This window comes from Pseudozyma flocculosa (genome assembly GCF_000417875.1).
Source record: "Pseudozyma flocculosa PF-1 unplaced genomic scaffold scaffold00019, whole genome shotgun sequence".
NCBI lineage: Eukaryota > Fungi > Basidiomycota > Ustilaginomycetes > Ustilaginales > Ustilaginaceae > Pseudozyma > Pseudozyma flocculosa.
Genome location: NW_006920887.1, coordinates 91,940 through 116,499, shown reverse-complemented (window position 1 = coordinate 116,499; position 24,560 = coordinate 91,940). Strand labels below are relative to the sequence as shown.

Sequence of the window (24,560 nt, the reverse complement as noted above, 5' to 3'; positions counted from 1 at the left end):
CGACGACGACGACGACGACGACGACGGCGGCGAGACGACGTCGTGGAGCTGTTTTCCTTTCGACGATGACGACAGCGGCGATCACGATGGATGGTGGCGGTGGTGGTACTGGTACTGGCAATGGCGATGGCGATGGCGATGGCGATGGCGATACGATCCGACAACACAGCACGCCACACACAAGGGCGCGGGCGATACGACGACGAGGGAAGACTCGAGGACCAAGACACACCTTCTAGACGGACGGACACGGCGGCGGGGTGGGTTGGGCAAGCATGGCTACTATTCAAGGCGGCTCTCGCTACCGGATCCTCTGCTGAGCCGCCCCATCAGGCAATCGGAATGCCCGCCGGGTTGTTGGCCGAAAAGATAAAGAGGTTGTTTGTCGCCGCAATCTGTACGGTGGCCAACGAGGCGAGGCAAAGCAGGCAGCGACATCGTCGTGGGGCGCCACGTCAGCATGTGCGAGGCCACCAGCACCGCTGCAGCGCCACATTGCCATCCCTGTCGCCGTCGCCGTCGCCGTCGGCGGCCTACTCACAGCAATCGTGTTCTCTCTTGGGTGGTAGCTGGCGTGTAGGATCTTTTTGTTAAAGTCCTGCGGCGCAGCGAGGAAGCGGTGCGCAAAGGGCGAGAGGGCAAACCAAGGTCAGCGACAGTCTTCCTCGCTTTGTCCACCTCGTCCTCGCCCTCCTCGTCCTCGTCCTCCGCAGCGCGACGAGACCCACCAGGTTGTCTAGGTTCATCTGCCCCGCGGCGCCCAGCGCGGCATTGGCGGCGCCCTTGTTGCCCTTTTTGCCCGCGCCCGCCAGCTTCTTGGCCTTGAACGCCGACTTGTCGGCCTGCAGCACCACGTCGGAGCTGTCGTCCTTGTCGAACACGTGGAAGTAGTTGTTGTAGCTGCCCGTGAGGACCTTCTTGCCGTCGGGCCCCCACAGCGCCTCAAACTTGTCAAAGATGCAGTCGTTTTCGTAGAGGTCGCACAGCTTCGACCGCAGGTGGTCGTGGATGGGGATCGTCTTGACCGGCTTGTTCTCCATGTTGACGTCCCAGATCTTGAGCGTGAGGTAGTCGCGCGACAGAATGTACCGGCCGTCGCGGCTGAACTTGACGTCCGAGATGCTGCTGATGATCTCGCTGAAAAACGACTTGTTTGACGGGTCGTCTTCCTCTTCAAACTCTGTAAGAGGGGGCGGGTGCAAAGTGGGAGCCAGAGACAGGGGAGCGAGGAGCAGCGATCAGAGCGGCGGTCGTGCCGGTCAGTTTCGCTGATCGACGCTTCGGTGTCCGGTCGCACGGGCGCTCTCCCTCTCTGCGCAATTCTTCCCCTGCGCGCATGCGGGGCAACCGCCGCGGCACTCACGCTTGGCATGGGCGTCGCACAGCGCCGAGTCGCGCATGTCGGCCAGCTTGATGGTCCCCTTGGAGCTCGAGTAGACAAATTGGTTGCAGTGCACCGGGTGGAACTCGGCGGCCGTGATGACTTCGGTCAGCTCCTCCATGTTGACCGGCTTGATGTCGACAATGTCTGCACGGGGCCGGGGGGGCCCAGGCAGGGCGAGGGGGAGCAGATGAAACCAGCGTGATGGTTCCGGTCAGCGGCCGTGCTGCTGCGCTGCGCTGCGTTGCGGGCCGACCGCCACTCACTGAAACTCTGGTCGCTGATGTTGAGGTTCCAGAGGTTGATGCGCAGGTCGTCGGCCGAGATGTACGTCTCGCCGTCCGAGTTGACCGAGATCGAGTTGATGTGGTAGGCGTGGGCGTTGGCGTAGATCTTGCGCGGGACGGCGGCGACGATGGTGTCGTGCAGCTCCATCCGCGGCAGCCGCAGGTTGACGCCGCTGCCCGGTGCTGGCGTCGGCGGTGGCAGCAGCGACGGGTGCAGGCTCGACTGCGGCGGTTGCCGGAAGCCCTCGGACGACAGGTTGTTCTCCGACACCACCTTGAGCGACTTTTCAAACACCTTCCATAGCTTGATCGTCTTGTCTGCAGGCGGGCCAGATTAGCGAGGCGGCGAGGCAGGAGCAGGGAGGCAGGTCAACGAGTCAGCCGGCATCCCTCGCTCGCAGTAGCATGTCACGCCAAGGCCGAGGTCCGGAACCGCCGAAAACGCACCGTTCGTGCTGAGCAGGAAATGGGCGGCATTCTGTCTTCGGCACCACTTGATCTTGTTGATCTTTTCCTCGATCTCGAGCGACTTGAGGTAGTCAAACTCTGGCTCGTGGCTCTGGAACTCGGTGTGGAACTTGTACTCGCAGCCCTTTTTCTGGCGGCGCCGTATCGGCATCGGCCCGCGCAGGCAGCAAGGAAAAAGGGGAAAAAGGGTCAGCGGTCGTATCCGAGAGTCGTTGCGCGATGCAGGAGCAGGGATAGAGCCAAGGGCGGAAGCGGAGCAGAACGCAACGCACCGACTCGTTCCTCTCGAATAGGACCACACGACCTCCCTTGTCTCCGGTAGCGAGATAGTCGCCAGTGTGGTCAAACTCGACGGTCGAGATGATGTCGGCTGTGGGCCGGCAGGCGGGTGAAAAGAGGGGGTCCGTAGCAGGAAAGAAGCGACGACGATCAAGCTTGGGGTCAGTTCGAAATTTCAACGTGTGGACAGCCGGCGGACGACGTCTTTCTGGAGCTCAAAGACGAGGACGGCGGCAGGCGCTGGTTGCCGCATCTTTGTGCTCGCCTCGGACTTGGCAGCGGGGGCCGATGGCTGTCTGGGCGAGGCGGGAGGGGCCCCCTGCCGCTTGCACCCAACCGACCGCACGCGTCTCTCAATCTTGAGCTGTCGCTGGCCCCGGTAGCCAGGGCGAGCGCCACGTGCACGCCTCTGTCGGCACTCACCCTCGGTGATGTCCTCGACCTCTCCCTTGTCGCCAAAGCACTGGGCGAAGCGCCAGCCTCCAGAGGGATCGCCGTCCTTTTCCATGCCGAGGGTTGTTTGACCGCGGCGGCTTTGGCTGCGGCGTGGGAAGGGGAGCGGATGGGTATGAGAGGGTTGGGGCGCGGTTGCAGGTATGTGTCCGTGTGGGTCTAGCTCAGGGAAGCAGCAGTGGCCTCCAGGCTGTAAGCAGGGTCACGGTACGGGCGCGGAAGAGACGAGGAGCCCAAGGGGGAAGTGGGCCGAATCAAGAGGGCTGTGCCAACACGAGGCGAAGTGGTCGCGTGCGGTTGGTGGTATAGCGGCCGCTGTGGTCGAAAGAGAGCGGGGCGGGGCGGGGCGGAAAGGTGCGGAACGACGGCGGTCGATTCGCAGACTGGCTCGGCAGAAAAAGGTGAGGCCGAGTGACTGAGTCAAGCAAGGGTGGGCCAAGCAAAGGGCGACGTGGCGCGCAAGGATGGCAGTAGTGGGCGCGCGCTTGACCCGCTCAGCGGCGGTTGTTGGCGAGGAGAAGGGGCTGCGCAAGCACTCGAGGGGGCTGCGCGATGCACTCGAGAGGCGACGGTGGGCCAGTCGCTCGTAGAGCGTTTGGCAGACGGCGAGGTCGAGGCGGTGGCGTGCGGAGCTGGCGCTGGTGCTGGCGGTGGTGCTGGATGCGAGGGTGGGTGGTGGAGGGAGCGCGCTGTTTGGGCGGTGCTACGCTGCGCTGCCGGGTGTTGGCGGCGAGGTGGTGAGACGGGAGCGATTTGCGTGGCGATGGTGCGTTTGTGGTTGCGTTTGGTGGCGGCAGAGTGGGTGCGGAATGATGATTGAGTGGAGGTGGTGATGGAAGGGGAGAAAGGCCAACGTCGAGCCACGGAGCGAGAGCGGATGCGGCTGCCTGCCTCTGGCCTGCTTGCTTGCCTTGTGAGCCGTGAGCGGTGGGCCCTCCGTGACCGAGGCCCGGCTCGAGTCGAGTCGAGTCGAGGCGGTCTGTGTGCGCCGCCGCGTCTCTGTGTGGCCCCTGGCCCTGTCCACTCACCTCAGAGAGGCTAGGGCTGGCTGGCTGTCCGGCCACCCCGCCCCGCCTGCGAATAAGCGCCTGCCTGCCCTGCCCGCCCTGCCCGCCCAGGTGGAGAAAAAAAATCGAAAAAAAAAAACAGAGGGGGCAGCCTGGCGGTGAGTGAGGTCTGCCCAGCAGGCCAGGCCAGGCCAGGCCAGGCCAGCCAACAAATCGCCGCCGCTGCCAGGCCGACCGATCCAGGGGTCGAGCCAGGGCCAGGGCCAGGGCCAGGCAGCGCGCCGATCAGCACCAGCGCGCGAGCCCATGCCCGGAGCCTCGTCCCTGGCTCAACGGCAAGGCCCCGATGCATCCTCGCCCTCGGTAGCCTACTGTAGCCTGCCTCGACATGGCCTCGCTGGCCAGCCAGACAAACAGAGGGGCAGCTGCTCGATGCACAGCTCCAAAGCGCGCGACGGGCAGCCCAGCAGCGCGTCCAGCCGTCCCCACGAGCGGGGCATCGACGGCCTGCCGGCCAAGCGGCTGGGCTGGCAACGGGGCCCGTGCGCCTGCCTGTCTGGCGTCATCCGGTCGGGGGGAACCTCGACATCGCCGATCCGGATCGCGACCTCATCCATCGGGGGCTTGCATCGGACCAGGCGACGAACCCCGGCACTCGGACTTGGCCGCCGGGCCTGTCAAGCTGCAGCCAGCCCCAGCTCCTCGCAGCCCCTCGCAGGCTCGCTCTTGGCCTCCACCACCACCACCGCCGCCGACGCCCATCCCTCCCTCTCCTCCTCATCTCCTCTCTCGCCTTCTTTTGCAACACCGCTAGCCCGCTGACAGACAAGCAGATCAGCAAGTCAGCCAGCCATGTCGGCCTCATCATCAACGACACCACCTCCGGCACCCGTCGAGCAAGGGCAGCATAGCCCCGCAGAGACAAGCACCGCAACGGCCCCCGTCTTCAAGAAGCGAACCCGAACGGGCAAGGTGGGCCGCATCGGCCTCTCGTCGTCGTCGTCGTCGTCGTCGTCACCAGCCATCGCCACTTCCGCTGCACACGGCCCATCACCAACGTCGGCATCACCACCATCAGCGACAGCTCCTCCGAAACACGACGACGCCACCGCCCCCGCTCCCTCGACCGCGGGGCACGACCAACCAGAGGGTGGTCCGCATCACGGCGACAGCAACGACGCCGACAAAGACAACGCCGCCGCCGACCAGGACGAAGACTCGACGCCCATCTCGGACCTCATCACGCTCCGCCAGTTCACGCGGCGCCCGACGGGGATAGCCCTCGACCGGCTCAACGTCGGCGACGTGGCGGCCAAAAAGAAGAAAAAGAAAAAGACGCACGCCGAAATGACAAAAGAGGAGCGCTGGGAGGAACAGATGCGCCGCGGCGGGCTCGTATCCCACCCCATGGCCGGCGGCGACGACGACGGAGACGCGGCGGCGGCAGACACCGACGAGCAGCAGGGCGCAAAGCGGCTCCTCCGCAAGGACAACTTCCAGACCGAGACGGGCACCGTCGACGTCGACAAGCACATGTGCGTTCTCCGAGGTTCGCCAGGGTAAGAATGCGTCATGCTGACCCCTTCCCTTCCTCTCCCTTCCCTTCCGTGCCCGTCCGCGCCCGCCCGCCCGACGCCTCGACGCACCCACCAGGATGGCCTACATCGAGTCGGAGCTGGCAAAGCGGCGACACCCTTCCGCCGGCGGTGCCGCCCAGGACGCGTCGTCGTCAACCTCCTCCTCGGCGACGACCACCGTCACCTCGTCGGCCTCGACGTCGGCATCGACGCTCCAGATCAGCCAGGACGACCTGTACCGCCTCTCGGAAAAGTACCGCGCGCTGCAGCGCTCGGCGCGCGAGCTGACGGGCAAGGTGGAAAAGACGCAGGAGGAGCAGGAGGGCAACGTCACCCTCTCGACGGCCATGCTCAGCAGCATCCCCGAAATCGACCTCGGCATCGACGCAAAGATGCGCAACATTGAAAAGACCGAGCGCGCCAAGCGCGACCTCGCCGGCAAGACGGATGAGCGAGACGACCGAGATGAAAGCTACGCCGCAGCTCGGTGTGAGTGTTGGCCCGTCGCTGCGGGTCGGAGCGAAAGAGACAAAGATGGCAACTGACGAATGACGATCTCTGCCCTCCCCTCTTTTTCCCTGACCGGGCGCAGTCTTTCGACCGTCGTACAACCGCACGCGGACCGATGCCGAGGCGTCGCAGCGTCGTGGCGATCAACAGGGTGCCGGTGCCGGTGCCGGTGCGTCGAGGAGCAACAGGAGGGAGATGGCGTCCGACCAGTTCGTCCTGGACCGCTTCAAGAAGCGCCAGCGCAACTTTCGGTAGCACGGCGCAGCAGGGAAGTTGGCAGTGTTCGTCGTGCGTGCGTCGTGCGTCGTGCGTCGTCGTCGTTTGTTTGTCGTGCGTCGTAGATGTCGTCGCGGATGTCATCGAACACTACACAGTCAGCCGCAGCATCTGTGCGCTCAGAGAGTGAGGATCCCGTCGCATCGCCATCGTCGTCGTCGTCGTTCGTTCGTTGTTGCAGGCGCGTAGAGCGACGCGAGGTATACACCCGTCCTTCCTCACGCAGCGCGCCTCGACCGACCCATCGAGCACGGCACGGCACGGCACAGCCCGCCCCGTCGACGCGCCCCGACGGCGCGCTATGCGAATCCAAAGAGGCGCTTTGTGCGTTTGCCCTCGACCTTTTCCATTTTTCCCTCTGCGGCGTGCATCTTGTTCTGGGCGGACTCGACCTCGTCGTCGAGGGTGCGCAGCAGCTCAGTCTGCTCCTGGAGCTCAGTGTTGATCGTCTCGCCGAGGTGGCGCTGGCGGCGCAGGATGGCCGTGAGGCCGTTGAGCTGCTCGTCCTGCCGGTCCATTTCCTGCTGCTGCGACGTGTAGAGCGCCGCGTTGCTCGAATTCGCCCGGTCCTGTGCTGCTGCTGACGAGGAGGCGGTGGGGGCGCCCAGGGATCGGTAGGCCGTCCCGCCGTCCTTTGACGTGGACGATGACGACGAAGCGGGGAGGGATCCGGGCAGAGTCGATGTCACCTTGGCCGACGAGCTGGCGGCGGCGGCGGCGGCGGCGGTGGTGGATGTAGCGTTCCTCGTCGATCCCTCGGTCGCCGCAGTGGACTGGCGAGATGACGATGGCGGTGGAGCCGGGAGGGGCAGCTCTTCCGGCCACTCGAGGAAGGCCTTGAACGCCCTGGAATCCCTCCACCGGGGCCCGGCGCTCCACACATCAAAGAGGTACCTCTCCAGCCCCTTCCTCCTCTCCTCCAACTCCCCATCAGCATCACCACCCTGCTGATGCAGCATCTTCGACCCGCCGCCGCCGCCGCCGCCGCCAACGATGCGCTGGAGAAAGTAGGAGCCTGCGTTTTGTTTGCCCGGCAGCGTGGCGGGGGGAGCGCCGACCGAGGCGGTGAGCTGCGAGTGGAGCGTGAGGAAGGCAGAGTAGCGCCGCTGCACCGACCACGTCTGTACGGGTAGCTGCAGCACGACGGTGTAGTGGATCGGCAGCGTGCTCGTGTACCGCGGTATCGTGATGCTCTGCAGCTGCTGCCGCGACGAGGCCGTGGATGAAGGCGGTGGTGGTGGCGCCATGATGGATGGGGCGTGCGGTTGGGCGACGGGTGTGTGGGGATGGATGGCGCGGAGGTGGGTGGTTGCTTTGTTGGGTTCGGTGAGGAGAGGTGTTGGTGGCGTTGAGAGCAGCGGCGGCGGCGGCGATGATGGTGGTGGCGCAAGGAGAGAGAGGGAGGAGAGGGGACGCGGCCAGGGAAAGCCAAGAGAGGGGCCCATCCCCCCGCATGCAGCTGCTGTGGAGGAAGGGCCAAACCGCCGACCCCCGCGCTGTGCCGCGCCGCCCCAGGCCACCCTGCCTCTCTCGGCCCTCCTCACCTCTCCTCCCCTCTCCTGGCCCGAGCGCGCTCCCCCTCGACCCACCCGGCAACACCAATACTGCGGCCCATGCGACAGACGGACGCACATGTAGCGCTTGTTTGCCCTGCGCGCAGTGGCGAGGCGATGGTAGCATTCAAAGGCATGAGAGGTGCGGTGTACAGCGAGCAGAGAGGGAGAGAGAGAGACAGAGAGAGGGAGGGGGAGAGAGAGGGAGGCCTACAGGGTACAGCTGGGTATCAAGAAACAGGAGAGCGAGGTGGAACCATCCAGCGAAGAAGGGAATAGAATGCGGACAGGGAGGGGGCAATACGAGGGCAAGGAGGCAAGACAGCTTGTAGGCATAGAGCTGGCGGGCGGGCACGGCAACAAGGGAAGCAAGCAGACCAGCCGCGACGAGGCTGCGGCAGCGCTCATCTCAACAATCGTTGGGCGTCTGCGCAACCGCCATGGCTGGTCCCCCTGCCGCCGAAGCCGACGCCGATCGAGGCGGCATCAGCGGGCGGGCGCTGCAGCTGGTTGACGACGGCGCCCGGTGTCGTCCCCCTCCCGCCGCAGCTGCCCGCTGCGACTGCGACTGCGACTCCGACGCCCCTGGGTGCGTCACGCTGCCGCTGCTTGCGTTCGCCATGGCCTTGGACGGGCTGGTGGGCCCCATCGCCGAAGGTGCGAGATTTGACGCTGGCGGCGGCTGCAACTGCTGCTGCTGCTGCCCCGGCCCATGCTGGCCAGGCTGCTGCAGCTCAGAGGCGCCGGCGTCCGACCCGATCCCGCCGCCCGTCGCCGCCCGCTTGGGCTCCGAACCGCCGGGCTCGGCGTGGAAGTAGGGCATGGCGACGTCGTCGCCGTCGTCGTCGTCAGACGACTCGAGGTCCTCGTTGTGCTCCTCCTCGTTCGGACCGCGGTCCTGCGACAGCCTCGTCAGCATCTGCAGGAAGCTCGTCATGTACGAGTAGCCCCGCGTGTTGGTCGCCGTCCGGTTGAGCACTGCCAGGTCGCGTCGACAAGTGCGAGTGCCAGAGAGGAACACGGAAGCGGCGGGGTCAGTATCGCGGCTCGCTACTCGTCCCAACCCGCCTCGTCGGCCTTGCCGAGCCAATCGCCGGGTCACTCACAGCTCGAGACGACGTAGATGATCTTGGACGTCATCGACTGGCCGTTGCTGGCGAGCGCCTCGAGCGGCATGCCGTGCAGCACGTCGAGCATGTCCTTGGCCGCCGCCTCCCAGCCATCTTCGCTCTCGTTGTAGCCAAACGCACCCGCCTCGCCCGGACGGTTGCCGCCGCCGAGGCCGCCGTCAAAGTCGACCTGGCCGCGTGCGCGCAGGTCGGCCACGCGCGCGCCGATGAGCTCGCGATACTCGACCATGACGAAGCGGACCATGGCCTCGGTCACAATCACGTTGGCGTGCAGCGTGCAGAGCGGCGAGAGGATCGGCTCCCGCTCCCGCTCCCGCTCCGGCTGCGGCGGCGGCGAGGGACGGAACGCGTTGACCTGATCCATGGCCATGGCCGTCACCGCGGGGTCTGTCTCGCTCTCGGGGCGCGGCTCAATGTCCATGGCCATGCTCGGCGTCGAGAAGCCCGTCTTGCTCGCCGCGCCCGGTGCGTTGCCGTACAGCTCCTCGAACGGGTTCCACTGCTCGCTCGAAGTCGTGACGGGGCCGTTGTAGCCGCCGCCGCCGATGCCGCCCGGCTGCTGCCACTGCGACGAGGCCACCACCGAGGCCGCCGCCGACATGCCCGGATAGCCCTCGCTCAGCGACCCGGGCCCCGACGTCGGCACGCTCTGCACGCTCTGCGCGCGCGGCGAGTGGTTGGCCGACGAGTTGTTGGACGTCGCCTCGGCGTTGGGCAGCCCGTCCTTGTCGAAAGCATCGGCAGGCCACGGCCACGCCGGCTCGCTGCCGTTGTGGACGCTGCTGGCGCTCTTGCCGCCAAACAGGCTCGGCGAGAGGGGCCTGGACATCCCGATCGCCTGCAGCGGCATGCGCTGCTGTTGTTGTAGTTGATGTTGCTGCTTCTGCTGCGAGTGCTGCTGCTGCTGCTGCTGGTCGAAGGGACCGCCGCCGAGCATCGTCAGCCGCGACCCGACATCCGGCAGGCCGACGCCCGCCGGGCGCGACGAGGGCGGCGGCTGGTGGGTGAACTGCGGCTTGCGAAGCTGCTCGGGCATGTCGGCCAGCGTCTTGCGCACCCGCTTGAGGATGTTGGCGATGTAGCCCAGGCGCGACTTGGCTGTCGGGAGGTCGTTGGGCGGGAAGCGGCGGTCGCGGCGGTACATCTCGAGCAGCTCGCTCAGCAGCTGGTGGAGGCGGCTGACGGTGACGAAGCCGCACAGCAGGCTCGGCCCGCGCTGCTCGAGGTGCGGCGAGGTCAGCGTCTCCTCGTCGACGGCGAGCGGCAGGTCGACGCAGGTATCGATGTCGCGGATGAACATTGGCTCGTCCTGCAGCACCGCAATCGTCGTCGAGCTGCCGTGCAGCAGCCAGAAGAGGCGCTTGCGCAGCTCGCGCTCGACGGCGTTGACAGGGCGTCGAGGCACACTGCCGCCGCCACCGGGACCGCCACCGCCACCGCCGCCGCCGCCCAGCCCGAAGCCAAAGGCGTTGCGAGCGCTGTGCGGGTCGAGACGACGCTCGTCGTGGATACCGAGCGTATAGGCGACGCGCACCGCCTCGCCGAGCGCGGCATTGGCCGCATTGTTTTGACCGACGGTGCCGAGGTAGATGTGGTCGCAGTAGAGCGTGGCGACGTGGAGCAGCTGCGGGGGGTCGTACCGCCGCGGCTGCATCCGGCGCGAGGTGCGATGGCAGATGCGGTGCAGCTTGCGAAAGAGGGACCAGGGCGCCGGGATCACCGTGCGCGGGCACTGGATCAGCGTATACGCCGTCAGGCTCAGCACAAACGCCAGGAAGGTCTCGTCGCGGGCGTCGCGGCGCGTGATGAGGTCGAGGCTGAACGAGGGCCGGTCGACGATGGGCATCAAGGGCCAGAGGTAGTGGAAGTAGAGCGCCAGCACCGAGAGGAACGTCTGCCTCGGCGCAATGTCGTCGAGCGAGCGCGGCCGCATCACGGGGCCGGCATACACCTTGCTTAGCGACGAGTGGCCCCTCGCCTTGCGCTTGCCGCTGTACGAGCGCGGGCGCAGCGGACCGCTGGCGGCGCTCTCCGAGTACGATGCAGGCGACTGCAGCGGCAGGACCGAGCTGGCCATGGCGGCCGAGTTGGGCGACTGGCCGCGCGAGTCCGGAGGCAGGGGCACCTGCAGCGGCACCGACTTGACCTGCGACGAAGCGGCGGCGGCAGCGCCGCTGGGCTGTAGGAACATGCCGATGTCCGCGGCTCGCTGAGGCTGCTGCTGCTGCGACGGCTGTTGCTGGAGGTGGTGCTGAGGCTGGGCGTGGCTCTGCGAGTGCTGCTGTGCGTAGAGCTGGACGAGCTCAGCGGCACCACCTGCGGCGCCCCGAGACGGGGCAGAGGCAGAGGAAGCCGCAGCGGCGCCGTCGAACCCAGACAGATCCGACCAGCGCCGATCAAGCTGGGCCATCTGGACGTCGCCACTCGAGGCAGAGGACTGCTGACCCGCCATCGAGCCAGAGCCAGTCAAGTCGCCCGCCGAATTGAGCGCCGGCGCCACTGAACCGAACGGCGACAGCGACATATCGAGCGCATGGCGGCCCGTCGCGAAAAAGTCGTGGCTGCCGCTGCTGAGCGGCGAGGCGCGGACGTGGCTGCCAAACGCGGGCGGGGGCGGCACGGGCCCCTGCAGCGACTGGGAAAAGGCCTTGTACCAGGCCTCGTCGAAGCCGTCGGCGATCTGCGCAGCGCTGTAGCTGCTGATGCCGCCGCCATCGTGATCGTTGCCGCCGCCGTTGCCGTTGCTGTTGAGGCCGTTATTGTTGATGTTGCCGCCGGCCGAAAACGGAGGCACATCGGTCGATGGAGAGGGCAGGAGCTTGGCGGGGACGGCCTTGCCGCGCGACTGGCCAAGCGCTGCGGCAGCTCGCGCCTGGGCCTGGGCCTGCGCCAGCGCCTGCTGCTCGCGCTTGGCGGTGCGGGCAAACGAGCTCTGCGGGCCAGGTCGCTTGGGGATGTAGTCGAACGTGCACTTGGCCTCGATGGCGCGACACTGTACGCAGCGCTGATCCGCCCCCGGCTCGAGGCCCTCGACTTGGAGGCGAACGCACTTGATCTTGCGCGATCGGCACGTGTCGCACGATTGTGGCCGCTTACGCTTGACCGCCGGCTGCTCCGAGGAGCCGTCCTGGCGCTCGGGCTTGGCATCCGACGCTGCCTTGGCCGACGCATCGGCGCGACCGGCCTGCTGCAATGCCGTCGCCGATGCCGATGCGACACCCTGAGCCTGGACAGTCGGCGCCGCGTGGCGTGGAGCTGCGACGTCGGGAGCGCTCATCTCGTCTTGGAGAGTGAACGTGTCGGTGCGGCCCTGGCCGGGGTTAAAGGCACCTCTGTGAGCGATGTGGAAGAAGCTGACTGTCCGTGTGACGCGTGCTGGAAAGGTCAAAGAACCGGGTGCGAGGCTTGGCGACGGTTTCCTGAGGCGCGCTTCGGCGGCGTCTGTATTGGCGGGTGCGGATTGCGGCGAGGGTCGGAAGCGGAGATGCCTGGTTGGCCGTCGACTCAGAGCGCTCCCATGGTGCCCAGTGCAGGACGAGGGGGGACGAGGTAGGCAGGCGACCGATCCAGGGTCAAGCGTCGAGGAGGCGACAAACGTGCGCTCTTGGGCCAGTACCGCGTCGATAGGGCGAGGTTCGAAGCGGTGGAGCGGGCTCGCGTCTGCTGGCAGTCACGGCCTGCGATGTAGCAGCGATGCGCTAGGTGCCCAGCCTCTAGGTGCGAGCGACGAGAGTTTCCAGCTCTAAGCACGAGCAAAGAGGTCACCAGTCCGTGGTCGAGGTCGAGGTGCGGTTGCGCAGCAGGGCGCAAAGAGGTGGCCGAGATGCTTCAAAAGACGTCGTGCGAGCTGGTCCAGGATCGTGGCCGTCGGTGGAACACAACAAAGAGGGTTGGCGGGGTAGTGCAGATGCGGAGGAACGTGGCGGTGGCGGTGGTGGTGATGGTGGTCGGTAGATCAGACGCGGGCAGGGGCGGTGGCAGCAGTGTCGAGGCCGGGCTGCACGACCGCTGGTTGGCTGGTACGGATCTGCAGAGCCGGCTGTCTGGCTGCTTCCGCTGCGTTGGCGTTGCGACTGGTGCAGTGCCGCTGGGCGATGGCGACGGCGCTGTACGACGAGTCAGAGGCGCAGGTGGCAGGCGGCGTGCTGTCGACGATGAACGTACAGTGGTGACGAAGCTGCCGCTGCTGCTGAGGAAGGGTCGAGATGGGCAGCATGCCAGGGTCGTCGCGGCCGTCGAGAGGTACGTACAGCCGCCCAGCCATCCAGCCAAAGTCGGCGGCTCGTGCTGCTGTGCCATGTCTCTGCCATGCTCTGCCCTGCTGTGCTGCAGCCCAGACCCGCCGCCTGTTGGTGTCCCTATGCCTGCAGAAGCAAGGCGGGCAGGCAGGAAGGCAGCCGGGCGATGATGTGATGCGATGCGATGCGACCCAACGCTGTCGCCAGGAGGCCGGCCGGCCGGCCAGCAAGGGCGACAAGGGGCGAGGCCAGGCGAGACGGAGGGCCGTACGATTTTTGGGGCAGTCGTCGCGAGCGGGCGACCGGGCGTTTCCCCTCGTTGAGAAGAAACGGCCAGGCCGGTGGCCCGAGACGAGACGAGAGGCGGGCGAGATGTTGAGGATGGCCCGGCTGGACAGGCAGGGGCTGCTGGCTCGCTGTTCTGGATCTGCAACGGGTGTCGGAGAGCCAAGAAGAACGAAGGCGGCGGCGGGTTGCAGCGCCGTCGACCGACGCTCGCCCGCTCCCGTGGGCAGGCAGTCGGCCAAGAGGGGGCGCTGCAGAAATTATTGAGGTCCGTCGTCGTCGTGCCCACTCTCCCGCCTGGCCCCCTCGAAGGCCAGCGTGCCCGCGGAGATGCTGGAGATGGTGCTCGGCGCCGTCGTCGTCGTCGTAGTCGTCTTCTGCCTCCTCATGCTGGCGGGCTGAGACGATGACGATGACCGTGGCTGCTGCTGCTGCTGCTGCTGATGCTGTTGCTGTTGCTGTTGCCCGGCAATCGCAGCGAGCCAGAGAGCAGATCGATAAAAAAGATCCAGCGCGTCGAGGGCGTGGCAGGGCAGGGCGGCAGGGCCCTCGCTCGCCCGCCCGCCCGCTCTGGATTTTTCGAATTCGAAAAAGTTCCAAAAACCCGAGCGAGCTGCATCTGCCCGCTGCCTGCCTGCCTGCCTGCCTGCCTGCCTGCCTGGCTGCGTGCGTACTGGCTTGCCTGCCCGTTTGCCTCGACTCGAGGGGCGAAAAATCAGCCGAGACCGCGGCGGCGGCGGGCGTGGCTCGCTGGCTCCAGATCCCGACGGACGTCTGCTTGCCGCGTGGCTCGTTCAACGCAGCCGTCAGCCGACCGCTCAACCGACCGAGCGACCGACCGACCACCGCCAAACCAGCGCCGACGTCGACGACGACGAGCGACGACGACAACGGCAAGAGCGAATGCATGGCACTCACCTGCTCGGCCAAGGTGAGCATCTGCCGCTTTGCCACGTATCGCCTCCCGCTGGGCCGTAGTCGATCCGCTGCTCGTCCGAGGCGTCGACTCGGTGATGGGGGCGTCGAGGAAGAGCTGGGGAGCCGTGCCCGGGCCCCGGGACTCGAGATCCGCGCGCGTGGCGGCCTGGCTGCCGGTCGTGCATGAGGAAGGGCAAAATCGAAAAATCGAAGCCAGCCCAGCAGGGCAGCCAGCCCAGCGGGCTCTCGACTCCGACCAGTCAACCGACTGGCCGGCCGACGGGTTGCCAGAAACGCGCCTCAGAGAGGTCGGGCGTGGGAGCAATGAGCCGGGTCGATGGCTTGCGAGGAGCCAGCCAGCCAGCGAGGCAAAACAAGCAAGCAAGGCGAGTCAGGTAGCCAACGGGCAATCCGCGCACGCTGCGCTCGCTTGCTCGCAGCAACGGGCCCAGGGACGGGCCTGGCTTGCATCACAGCACGCCGGATCCTTGTCGCTCCGCTGTGGGTCCACCAAGCTAGCCGTGCGCGGCGCCGTCCGTACGTCGTGGGTGTTGGGGCGAGCAGCGAGCGAGCGGAGTCGTCGAGCCGAGACAGGCAGCTGCCCGTCAAGCCTAGCCTGGCTCCTTCGAAAGAAGCAAGCAAGCCGAATCAGCAAGCAGCAAGCAAGGAAAGCGAGCAGGAAGATCTCTCGACGAGGAGAGATGGCGGACCGATAACGAATCGCGACCGGCTCGCTTCCTGCCGCTCCGCCCCCCGGCTCGAGCTAGCCTAGCCTGCTGGCGCCTGCGATCCCGAGCGCCATCCGACGTCGAACCGATGGCGGTCTTGCCTTGCGCCTTGGCTCCTACCGCATACTGCGGGAGGTCGGTGCACCCGCCCTTGGATGTCGAGGATCGCAAGCATCGGCAAAGAGCCAGCTGCAGCGATCCTAGCGGCAGCAGAAGAGAAGGCAGCGACAGCGATAGATGATGCCAGTGCCGAGGGTGAAGCGTCTGGACGTCCGCAGTGAGGCCATCGTGTGCGTCGCCTCGTGCGGCGTGACGACGTTGGATGATGATGGACAAGGACAGGCGAGGCTTGGCGTCCTCTGATGCGGGGCAGGAAGCCGGCATAGCATGAGATCCACCCGTGGCCGCCAGATCGACGTCCACCGCCCCAACACAAAGTTGAAGCTGACAAGGCAAGGCAAGGCAGCAGCCGCCATGCGCCGTGCGCCGCCGCGATGGTCGGTGCGTGCGGGCGTGCTCGGTGAGCGGAAGATGGAGGCGGATGCGGTATGCTGACCGCCTTCGACGAGAATCTGGGGCAAGGCAAGGGCGCAGCTTGCTGACTTCCTGCTCCGACCCCTTGCCTGCGGCGGAGGATGGCGGCGGGTCCCCACGCTAGCGCCCGCACCCCGCGCTCGGCGATGCCATCGAGCCGCCGACCTCGTCGTCGTCGTCGTCGTCGTCGTCATGTCGGCCGTGGGAGCGATGGCGTGCTCGACGCTTCCGTCCGGCCCGAACGTCGACTCGGAATGGCAGCGAGCGAGCATGGGCGGTGCAGAGGAAGCTAGAATCGCGCAGCGCCGCCGAGGATGGCATGTGGCCGAATTGCCGAGCAAAGGCGGGGTCGCTGCCGAGAGTGGTGGACCTGAGAGAGCAGGGCGCGTCGAAGAGGGCTCGGGGCCGAAAGCGGGGTGGTGGCCATCTCGAGTCGATGCAGCAACGACGGGGTTGGGGGCGGGGCGAGGTGGCAGATGGGCAGCTTCGTGGCAGGTGGGGCCCCACGCAGTCCGAGCGATTGCTCTTTGTACTCGACCGAGCTGATATGCAAGGCGACGGCCGTGTGCTGGCGGCGACGAAGCCCGATGGCGCTCGATGGCCAGGCAGTCCCAGCTCTTAGACGACGACGGCGCTACCGCCGGCTGTCAAGGATCATGTCGGGTCGGGTCGGATCGTCGACGGAGCGGGCGGTTCCGACCGAGGTCGCGCCGAAGGTGGCCAGCTGTCAGATCGATGATTGTCCATCTGCGCGACCGACGACTCGACCGGCGGACCGATACGCAGCGAGCGGTGTGGGCCTGGAGCGGCAGCTGACTGGGGCGGGCAGGTCATAGATGGCGCGACGTCGCCGTCGATGGCGTGCCAAAGGAGGGCGAAGGCAGATGACTGGCTGGCTGGCTGCGGTGTCAAGGCGAGATGGCGTTGGCGGCAGTGTGATTGTGTCGTCAGATAGGTGAGGGCGATGTTCAGGCCCAGCGTAACCCTATCTCGGTGCTGTCCGTCCGTGCATGTTGACCGGGCGATGACGATAACGATACCGAGGCGCAACAGATAGTGGACGGACGATAGCGTCGACCGGACAGGAAGCATCGCAGCGCACCCCCTCGAAGGCGATGGCGACCGGGCGACGAAGGCGACGTCTTCTTCCAGCAGCACGCCCGGCAGCACCGCCGGCTACGGTGTCGACGGTGGACCAGCTCGGCACGCTACGGCACGGACGAAGCGGCGATGGAGCTGGAGCGGGTGCATCGACGTCGGCCACCGAGGCGGGGAGAGGGAAGGGGGATGCGGAAGCAAACGGACGGGCGGCAAGGCTCGGAGAAGCGGATCTCTCCGGCGCGCTTCCGAAGCGCAAGCAAGCAGCACGTCGGCCGGCAATGGGCGGCGAAGCCGGCAGGCAAGGGCTTCGAAAAATTGAAAAGAGGTCGTGGCTGACCGGCTATCGAGCCCGGGGCTGGCCAGGCCTGGACAAGCAAGCCCGCGTGCTTTGCTCGTGATACCGATAGCGTGCCGGCAACGACATGGGCGACGTAGCTGGCTGGCTGGCTAGCTAGTTGGATCGTCGGAGAGCGGGCCGAAGCCGAAGCGGCAACTCCCACCGCCAGCAGCGAGCAGAATGTCGTTGAGGTGCGCTCGTCGCGGTCGTCGTCGACGTCGTCGGAGCGCGGGCCGACGGTCCGGTCCGGTCGAGGCGGAGGCCAGCCTGGCTCGGTGGTTGGCGCGCTCGCTGGCGAGCCGGCAGCCCGTCGATGGCCAATCTCATGGATATGGCAGCGCAGTCGTGAGGCGATGAGAGATAGGGGGGTCAGGTCGACCATTCGCAAGGGTCATCGATCAGGTCGGCGGGTCGGCGAGTCGTGGTGGGTCGCCGGACACTGTCGATGGCGTTGGCGTCAATGCCGTTGTGCTGGCGTCCATCATGTTCGAGGTCGGAGATCAGGGCGGTATGGTGGTAGAGCGTAGAGAAGGATCGAAACAACGAGGCCGGGAACAGATAGCGAAGAGGTAGGCTGCTGGCCACGACGATCCCACCCGGCCTATGTATATGTCGTAGCAGGGGCGGGGACGGGGGGGCGGCCTGGGTTCACATGCTTCTTTGGTTTTTCCCGCTGCCCTGCTTCGTTCGGGTCGAAGCGGGGGGAGGTCAGGGGGGAAGGGCAAGACAGTGGGGACCTGGGGGCGCGGGGGGACGGCGACGACGGCGACGACGCCCAGATCCCGTCCGCCTCGTTTGACATCGACCCAAGCAAGCAAGCACGCACGCCTACACGCACGCAAGCAGGCAGGCAGGCATCGCAATGGACGACCCAGGCATCGACTTCGGCCCCTCCGCCGGTTGATCCAGCCACCACCGGTAACTGGCAGCGGGGTGGCTCGCCGTCGTGACGACACGAGACGAGGAGGTCACCGTCAACATGCTGGGAGAGGCGGACGAGGAGAAATGCGGAGCGGCTCGGAGCCCCCATCGCTGCCCGGTCCTGGGTCGCAGCTTCGGAAAGTGCCGCTCGGCCTGCCTGACTTTGACGCCGCACCCTGGCCTCGCCTCGTGGCCTGGCGGCTTTTCCTTCTTCCCGCCTGCCTGCCTGCCTGCCTGCCTCGCTCGCTCGCACACCTCAACTCTGTTTTCTTCTCGCAGGCGTGGCCGGACCGGTGAGGCTGCCATCTGCCACTTCCCCCACCTTCTCGAGTGTCGAACCAATCCCAACATCCCAGCTCAAGCCTGAGCTCCTCTCGACGATGGTCTTGGATGCATGCCCCGGATTGGACGGCATGGCATGCGAGCGCTGACCGAGCCTAGGCCTGTATGACAATGGCCTCCTCGTGCCCGCCGTAGGTGGACTCGGAGGGAACGCAGGTATCGTAGGGTGGGATGGCCGTCGCGCGACGAGGGTGGGTAGCGACCGGCAACCTTCCCTTGGCACCTTCCCTGGCCCCCTTTTCCGGCGCTCCTTCCGGCCTGATCCTGTCCTGGGTGCATACAGCAAGCAAGCAGAGCGAGCCACGTCGTCATTGGCCGTGACCGCCTGGTCGGACAAGCCCTGCTTGCAGCCTCGCCGCGGGTGTTGGGTCGAGCAAGACACCCAGCAGATTGTCCTTCGATTGCTTCGAAGCGCGAAGACACAGCGACGAGTTGACCGGTCATGCCATGTCCTGTAAGCCATGCTTGACGAGCCTTGGAAACACAGGAGACGGAGACAGGGAAGAAACCCGAGGACCGACCCGGGAGAAGGGCCCATGGCGAGGGACGGACGCCGGGCAGGCCAACAGCCAGGCATCGGAGAGTTCTCCGGCCAACGGGCAGGCTAGCACCCCGCTCGTCCCGACCACGATGACGGGATTGTCCAGGCCTCCTCTGCGACGACGAAGCAGCGAAGATGGCGGCAATCTCGAGTCGCCCTGGCCAGGAGATTGCCGGCGTCCTGGACGGGACTGGACTGGACCGGATCGCATCGGACCCGGCTGAAGTCTACTCCACCTTTGCCGGACGACCGTGCCTCGCTCGACCCTGCTGTCGGACGAGGGGTGGTCGCAAGGATGCAAGAAGCCGTCGTCACAGCCAGGGGCGGAGATGTCCGAGCAGGGTCGAGTAGTGCGCCATGGCCGAGGCGGAGCATCGGTGGTATAAAGCAAATGTAGCATTCAAGTCGCACGGAGATGGGCAGATGGCCAGGCAGTCAGTCGTCCCGACGGGGTCAGTTGCCCGCCCGACTGCCCTGCCTCACTAGAGCGCGCCGATGGCCCGGAGGATGCTCCTGAGCGCGTCGACGCGATGCAGCGCCTGGAGGTCATCGTTGCCGCCGAGTAGCGTATCGCGGGCGAGGACCGTCGGAAAGGTGGCGTGGCCGGTCAGCTCGGCCAGGAGGGGCTGCAAGGTGCGAGCGTCGGAGCGCAGGTCGACCTCGTAGGCGGTAAAGTCGGCGCCGAGCTCGCGCAGCAGCTCCTTTGCCCTGAGCGAGTGCGGGCAGTAGCTCTTTGAAAAGACGACGAGGCCCGTGCTGGCGCGCACCGCCTTGACCCAGTCGGCGCGCGACTCGCGGTAGACGGAGAGGGCGTTGGGGCGGGCGGCGTGCGACGCCGACGACGGGTCGACGTCGAGGCCGACTTCGGAAAGGAGCTGGGTGAACTTGTTGGTGGCGCCGCCGCCGAGCAGGCCAAACACGCCGCCGATGGGCTCGCGGTCGAGGTAGACGGCCTTCCAGTCGGTCGGGACGAGGTAGGTGGGCGTCTTGAGCGCCTGGAGCAGCAGCAGCGTGGCCTCGTCCTTGATGGTGAAGCGCTTGTCCTGGGCGGCGATCTGCTCGGCCAGCTGCGGGCTGGCCGCCGCCGCCTTGGCCGCCTCGGGGTCGGCGCCAGCGGCGAGCGAGTCTCGGAAAGCCGAGAGGGCATCGGTGCCCTTGAGGTGAAGCGAGTCGAGCAGCGCGTTCTGCACGGCGCCAGACGACGATGAGGACGAGGGAGATCCGGGATGGGGCTGTGCAGGAGCAGCCGCCGCCGGCAGCTTGCCGACCAGCCCGTTGACCTGGGCGAGTGGCTCGGTCAACGAGTCGAGCATGGCCGGTTTCGCTCCCGTCGACGACGGGGCGGCCGCATCCTCGCCCCAAGGGTTGTGGTCGCGGCTCAGGGCAAAGGAAAAAGGCGATTCCACGGTCCCGCTGTAGATGAGCCCAAGGTAGACGAGCGGGATGATGAGCATCACGAGGTAGGCCTTGCGGCGCCGGAAGAGGGCGACGGGGGCCACGAGGGCGCCACCGCCGCGGCCCGCCTCGACGTCATGGTAGCGCGCCTCCTTGATCTTGCTGTACGAAGACATGCGGTGCGGACGCGGGTACAGCTGCCTTTTGGGGTCCAGTTAGGTCGTTCAACGGGTGTCTGCAGGCAGCATCGTCGTGGGTCCCTGCCGTGGTGGTGGTGGCGATGAGGAGGCAAGAGAGGTGCGAGCGAGCGCGGCCGGCCCGAGCCGATGGGGAGCCCGCCGCCCGCTAAGGAAACCTGGCTTGCTCGGGAGTCGGGACGGCGCCGAAGCGGGGCCCGCTGCTGCACTCCACTTTTTCTCGAGGGTTGGCAGCGGACAGGCCAGCAGCGAGCAGCGAGCGGCCAGCCAGGCCCATGGCAAAATTCGCAGCGCAGACACAGGCAGCGACTCTGACGTAGCGGGCCAACCTCTTTCCCTGACGACCAACAACACCACCACCACCATTACCGCTCCCGCTGATCCCCCGCATTCTCCATCCCTCGACCAGCACAATGCCGTGAGTGAACGAAGCGCGGTCGCTATCGGAGAGTAGAGGCGCGAGCATGCTGACCCGCGCCGTGAGCCGCTGTCTGCACCGTCCATCGACCACCGCCCCAGGATCAACCAACGTGAGTGAGCGGCAGCAGCGCCAGCAGCAGCGGCACCGCGACACCGCGGCACTGGAGTCCCACTCTTCCCTGCACTCTTCGAGGCGCTAACCCTGTCGCTCTCGGTACCATCCCCCGGTTCCTCGCCCCGCAGCATCCAACCAGATCAAGCTGACCAACGTCTCGGTCGTCCGCCTCAAAAAGGGCGGCAAGCGCTTCGAGATCGCCTGCTACAAGAACAAGGTGCGCGAGTGGCGGACAGGAGTGTGAGTAGTGTCGATCCGTTTTGAAGCACCCGAGCGCCGAACCGACGTGCCGCCATGCCGCATCTGCGTACTGACCTTGGCCGTCTGACCCTCCATCGGGGCTCCTGCTCGCCCGCGCAGCGAGACCGACTTTGACGAGGTGGTGCAGATCGAAAACGTCTTTTCCAACGTGTCCAAGGGCGCCCTCTCGCCCTCGGACGACCTGCAAAAGGCGTTTGGCACCACCGACACAAAGGAAATCATCCTCCAGATCCTCAAAAAGGGCGAGCTGCAGGTGGGCGAAAAGGAGCGCAGCCACGAGCTCAGCTCGACCTGGAGGGACATTGCCACCCAGGTCGCCGAAAAGTGCGTCGACCCGGCCAGCCAGCGGCCGTATACCGTCGGCATGATTGAAAAGGCCATGCACGAGGTCCACTACAGCGTCAAGACGGGCAAGAGCGCAAAGAGCCAGGTGCGTGCCGTGAAAGCCACGAGGGGGCGAGGCGAGCCGGCCTCATCGCTGACAGGGCTGCCCTCCTTGACCCCCCTTTCACCGACCGACCGGCCGCCAGGCGCTCGACGTGATCCGCCTGCTGCAGGAGAAAAAGACGATCCCCATTGAGCGCGCCAAGATGCGGGTACGGGTGACGATGCCCAACAAGGACGGCAAGAAGATCAAGGACAAGGTCGTCGCCCTTGTCGAAAAGGTCGAGGATGAGGACTGGTCCGACGAGTGGGAACTCGTGAGTTTCGCCCCGGGTGGCGGGGGGCTGGGGTGGCACGCGACCTGCCGTCGAGATCGTGTGCGGTGCGGTGCGGTGCGGTGCGCGGGCCAGATAGCTAACCTGGTGAATGCGCTCGATGTCTCCCTTCCTGGGGCCACTCCGCGCTTCGGGCAGATTGCGTCCATCGACCCGGGTGCGCTGCGGACCATCAACGAGCTCCTCGAGGCCGAAATCAAGGGGCGCGGAAAGGTCGAGACCCTCAACTTTACCACAGTCAGAGAGGCAGACGGCGACGAGAGGCTCGAATAGGCCCTCTCGTTCCCGGCGCGTCGGTGGGCGGGGGATAGTAGCAGAGCGGGCGGGGGGCGACGAGGGTGGGTGCGACTCCCGCTCGACCTGTGTGCGACTGTCGCACTTGCGACGAGGCCTGTCTTCCTTCATTGCTCCACTCCGCTCTGTCAGTCTCTACCTGAAACCCGATGCCGATGGCCGACTCACGATGAGATCACGACACACGATGCAGGCTCAAGCGGCCAGCGAGCGCAGACCGACAGACGGACAGACCGATCGAGAGAGATAGGCAAGAGGAAGGAGGGGGGGAGGAGCAGGACGAGCCTGCCCCCGAAGTCTGTTGCACAGCGACAGCGACGACGACGGCGAAGCCAGAGAGAGGCCGAGGGCGGGGGGGGCGAGGGCGGTGGACTTTAGTGGTTGGGACGACGGCGGAACCAGAGGACGTAGGGCGAGTTGGTCTGTACGTCGTCGAGGCCAGGGGGGGGGGCAGAGGGGTCAGGTCAGTTGCGCGTTCCGCGTTGCAGTCGCTCGAATCGGAGGACAGGAACGAGGCGAGACGGGACGAGACGGGAGCAACGCACATGGATCTGTCGGTCGTCGCCCTTGCTGATGCGGCTGTCGTCGCAGTACCACCAGTCTCCGTGGTTGCGGATCGTGGCCGTGTCTAGAAATCGGTCCGCATGCGAGGGCACGGCGCGGCGTGGCGTGGCGTGGCGTGAAGGGATGAGAAGGAGAAGAGAAGAGTGCGAAAGGGGAGAGGCGTCGACATGCTCTCGAAACGGTACGGTCAGCCACCCGCTCCCTCGTTGCTGCACCCATCCGGCCGCGACGGACCGACTCACAATGACCGGTATTGAGGCTTCCAAAGTGATGCGTGACGCCATACAGGTCGTAGGTGTACGGCGGCTGCTGGCTCATGCTGGTCGGCACGCCCTTGCCCACCGCACCGGGCGGCAGCGGCGGCGGCATGTAGTTTGTCAGGTCGAGCCCCGACGTCGGGAACGTGACGGTGGTGTCGATCTTGTCGGTAAACGGGCCCTTGAAGCTGAACCGCTTCAGGTGGATCAGCAGCACCTGGGGCAGCCGCGAAATCGAGAGGCGCTTGCTCGCCTTGCGCGGCTTGTTGCACCGCGGGCAGTTCCACGCATCCGCCTTGTCCAGGATCTCTTCGCGCACAAAGGCGTCCAGGCACTGCTGCAGCGTCACCTTCGAGATGCCACGCCCGTGCGGGATCGGCAGCGAGAGGTACATAAACGCGTTGTACGTCGTCGACGTCTACGCTCGGCCGGATCGCCAGGAGAGTCGTGGAGGCGAAGGGAGAAGGGAGAAGAGCGGGAGAAGATCTGCGTCAGTCCAAAGCACTCGGAAGTGCGCGCACTCTCGACGGGCCGAGGGCGACGGCGACGGCGACGGCGACTTCCTGCCGCCCCGCGCCGCGCCACGCCGCCGACGCACCTTGCCGCACGTGAGGCACGTCATCTTGTTCCTAAACTGGCCCTGGAACCAGTCGACGATGAGGCTATCGTTGCGCATTCGGTAGATGCCCCACTCCTTGACGCTGGCAATCTGTTGCGGCAGCGTCTCGAGCTCCGTCTCGCGCTCCGGCGTCATCTCGACGGGCGGCGGCTTGCGCACCACGTAGTTGAGGTCCTCGTGCAGCCCGTCGAGCAGGAACGCCAGAAACTCCTGGCTGTCGTGCTGGTCGTAGCCGCGGAAGGCGGGCGCGAACCGCGCAATGGCCTCGCGGAACGTCACCGGCGACACGAACGTGTACTGCTCCGACCACATGACGCGCACCAGCTGCGCAAACGCCTCGGCCAGCGCACCCTGCGTGCCCAGCGGATTCACCTTGTTGATCGCCCGCTTGTACGAGCCGTCTGGCGCGGCGAGATGGGCAGGCAGGGGGGAAGGTCGAACGAGGCAGAGAAGAGCGTCCGTGCGGCACGCGGTCAGAACAAGGATGGACGGACGGACGGTCAGTCGACTGCGGCGGTGCTCCCGACACGGGCGAGCACGCTGCCCTCGGACCACGCCCACTCACCGAGCAGGAAGCGCGCCAGCGGGATCGTCGCGCTGAGGCACTGCAGCGTCGAGTTCATGTAGCACGAGTTTCCAAGGTTCTTCAATCCCGTCAGGCCGATGCGGACGTCGTCGGCCGACCGGCCGTTGGACGCCGTGGTGCCGCTGCCGCTGTACATGCGCGACGGCGTCGGCTGGTAGCCGGCGTAGCTGGGAGCCGCCGTCGCCGAAGCTCCAGCAGCGAGGTCCTGGCCGACGGCAGTCCGGCACCGAGCCGACGTCTGACGACTGCCAAGGCCACGACGAGGGG

General features: G+C 66.4%; 8 protein-coding genes across 8 annotated transcripts in view; 2 read left to right on the top strand and 6 right to left on the bottom strand.

Moving 5' to 3' along the window:
* Positions 1-329: 329 nt before the first annotated feature.
* Positions 330-2,923, bottom strand: PFL1_05316 (uncharacterized protein; the record flags this gene model as incomplete). The annotated part of the gene is made up of 8 exons (XM_007882848.1): positions 330-395; positions 542-598; positions 729-1,180; positions 1,364-1,528; positions 1,648-1,986; positions 2,116-2,266; positions 2,409-2,506; positions 2,839-2,923. 8 exons carry the CDS (start codon positions 2,921-2,923, stop codon positions 330-332), a joined length of 1,413 nt encoding a protein of 470 aa, XP_007881039.1.
* A 1,804-nt stretch (positions 2,924-4,727) lies between these two features.
* PFL1_05315 (uncharacterized protein) lies at positions 4,728-6,217 on the top strand (the record flags this gene model as incomplete). Its single annotated transcript, XM_007882847.1, has 3 exons — positions 4,728-5,410; positions 5,529-5,941; positions 6,045-6,217. The coding sequence occupies 3 exons, from the start codon at positions 4,728-4,730 to the stop codon at positions 6,215-6,217; spliced, it is 1,269 nt and encodes a 422-aa protein (XP_007881038.1).
* Positions 6,218-6,537: 320 nt separating this feature from the next.
* On the bottom strand, positions 6,538-7,485 carry PFL1_05314 (uncharacterized protein; the record flags this gene model as incomplete). Its single annotated transcript, XM_007882846.1, has 2 exons — positions 6,538-7,011; positions 7,120-7,485. The coding sequence occupies 2 exons, from the start codon at positions 7,483-7,485 to the stop codon at positions 6,538-6,540; spliced, it is 840 nt and encodes a 279-aa protein (XP_007881037.1).
* Positions 7,486-8,200: 715 nt separating this feature from the next.
* Positions 8,201-12,198, bottom strand: PFL1_05313 (uncharacterized protein; the record flags this gene model as incomplete). The annotated part of the gene is made up of 2 exons (XM_007882845.1): positions 8,201-8,769; positions 8,898-12,198. 2 exons carry the CDS (start codon positions 12,196-12,198, stop codon positions 8,201-8,203), a joined length of 3,870 nt encoding a protein of 1,289 aa, XP_007881036.1.
* Positions 12,199-16,832: 4,634 nt separating this feature from the next.
* On the bottom strand, positions 16,833-17,444 carry PFL1_05312 (uncharacterized protein; the record flags this gene model as incomplete). Its single annotated transcript, XM_007882844.1, has 1 exon — positions 16,833-17,444. One exon carries the CDS (start codon positions 17,442-17,444, stop codon positions 16,833-16,835), a length of 612 nt encoding a protein of 203 aa, XP_007881035.1.
* A 1,904-nt stretch (positions 17,445-19,348) lies between these two features.
* PFL1_05311 (uncharacterized protein) lies at positions 19,349-20,437 on the bottom strand (the record flags this gene model as incomplete). The annotated part of the gene is made up of 1 exon (XM_007882843.1): positions 19,349-20,437. One exon carries the CDS (start codon positions 20,435-20,437, stop codon positions 19,349-19,351), a length of 1,089 nt encoding a protein of 362 aa, XP_007881034.1.
* A 434-nt stretch (positions 20,438-20,871) lies between these two features.
* PFL1_05310 (uncharacterized protein) lies at positions 20,872-22,246 on the top strand (the record flags this gene model as incomplete). Its single annotated transcript, XM_007882842.1, has 6 exons — positions 20,872-20,876; positions 20,978-20,988; positions 21,122-21,233; positions 21,354-21,684; positions 21,785-21,955; positions 22,112-22,246. 6 exons carry the CDS (start codon positions 20,872-20,874, stop codon positions 22,244-22,246), a joined length of 765 nt encoding a protein of 254 aa, XP_007881033.1.
* A 395-nt stretch (positions 22,247-22,641) lies between these two features.
* Positions 22,642-24,560, bottom strand: part of PFL1_06935 (uncharacterized protein) — a gene marked incomplete at both ends in the record, with an annotated part of 5,564 nt that continues 3,645 nt past the window's right edge. Inside the window, 5 exons of the mRNA XM_007882986.1 lie at positions 22,642-22,689; positions 22,813-22,895; positions 23,074-23,506; positions 23,687-24,108; positions 24,273-24,538. Coding sequence (XP_007881177.1) covers positions 22,642-22,689; positions 22,813-22,895; positions 23,074-23,506; positions 23,687-24,108; positions 24,273-24,538 — 1,252 coding nt within the window. The remainder of the gene's footprint in view (positions 22,690-22,812; positions 22,896-23,073; positions 23,507-23,686; positions 24,109-24,272; positions 24,539-24,560) is intronic.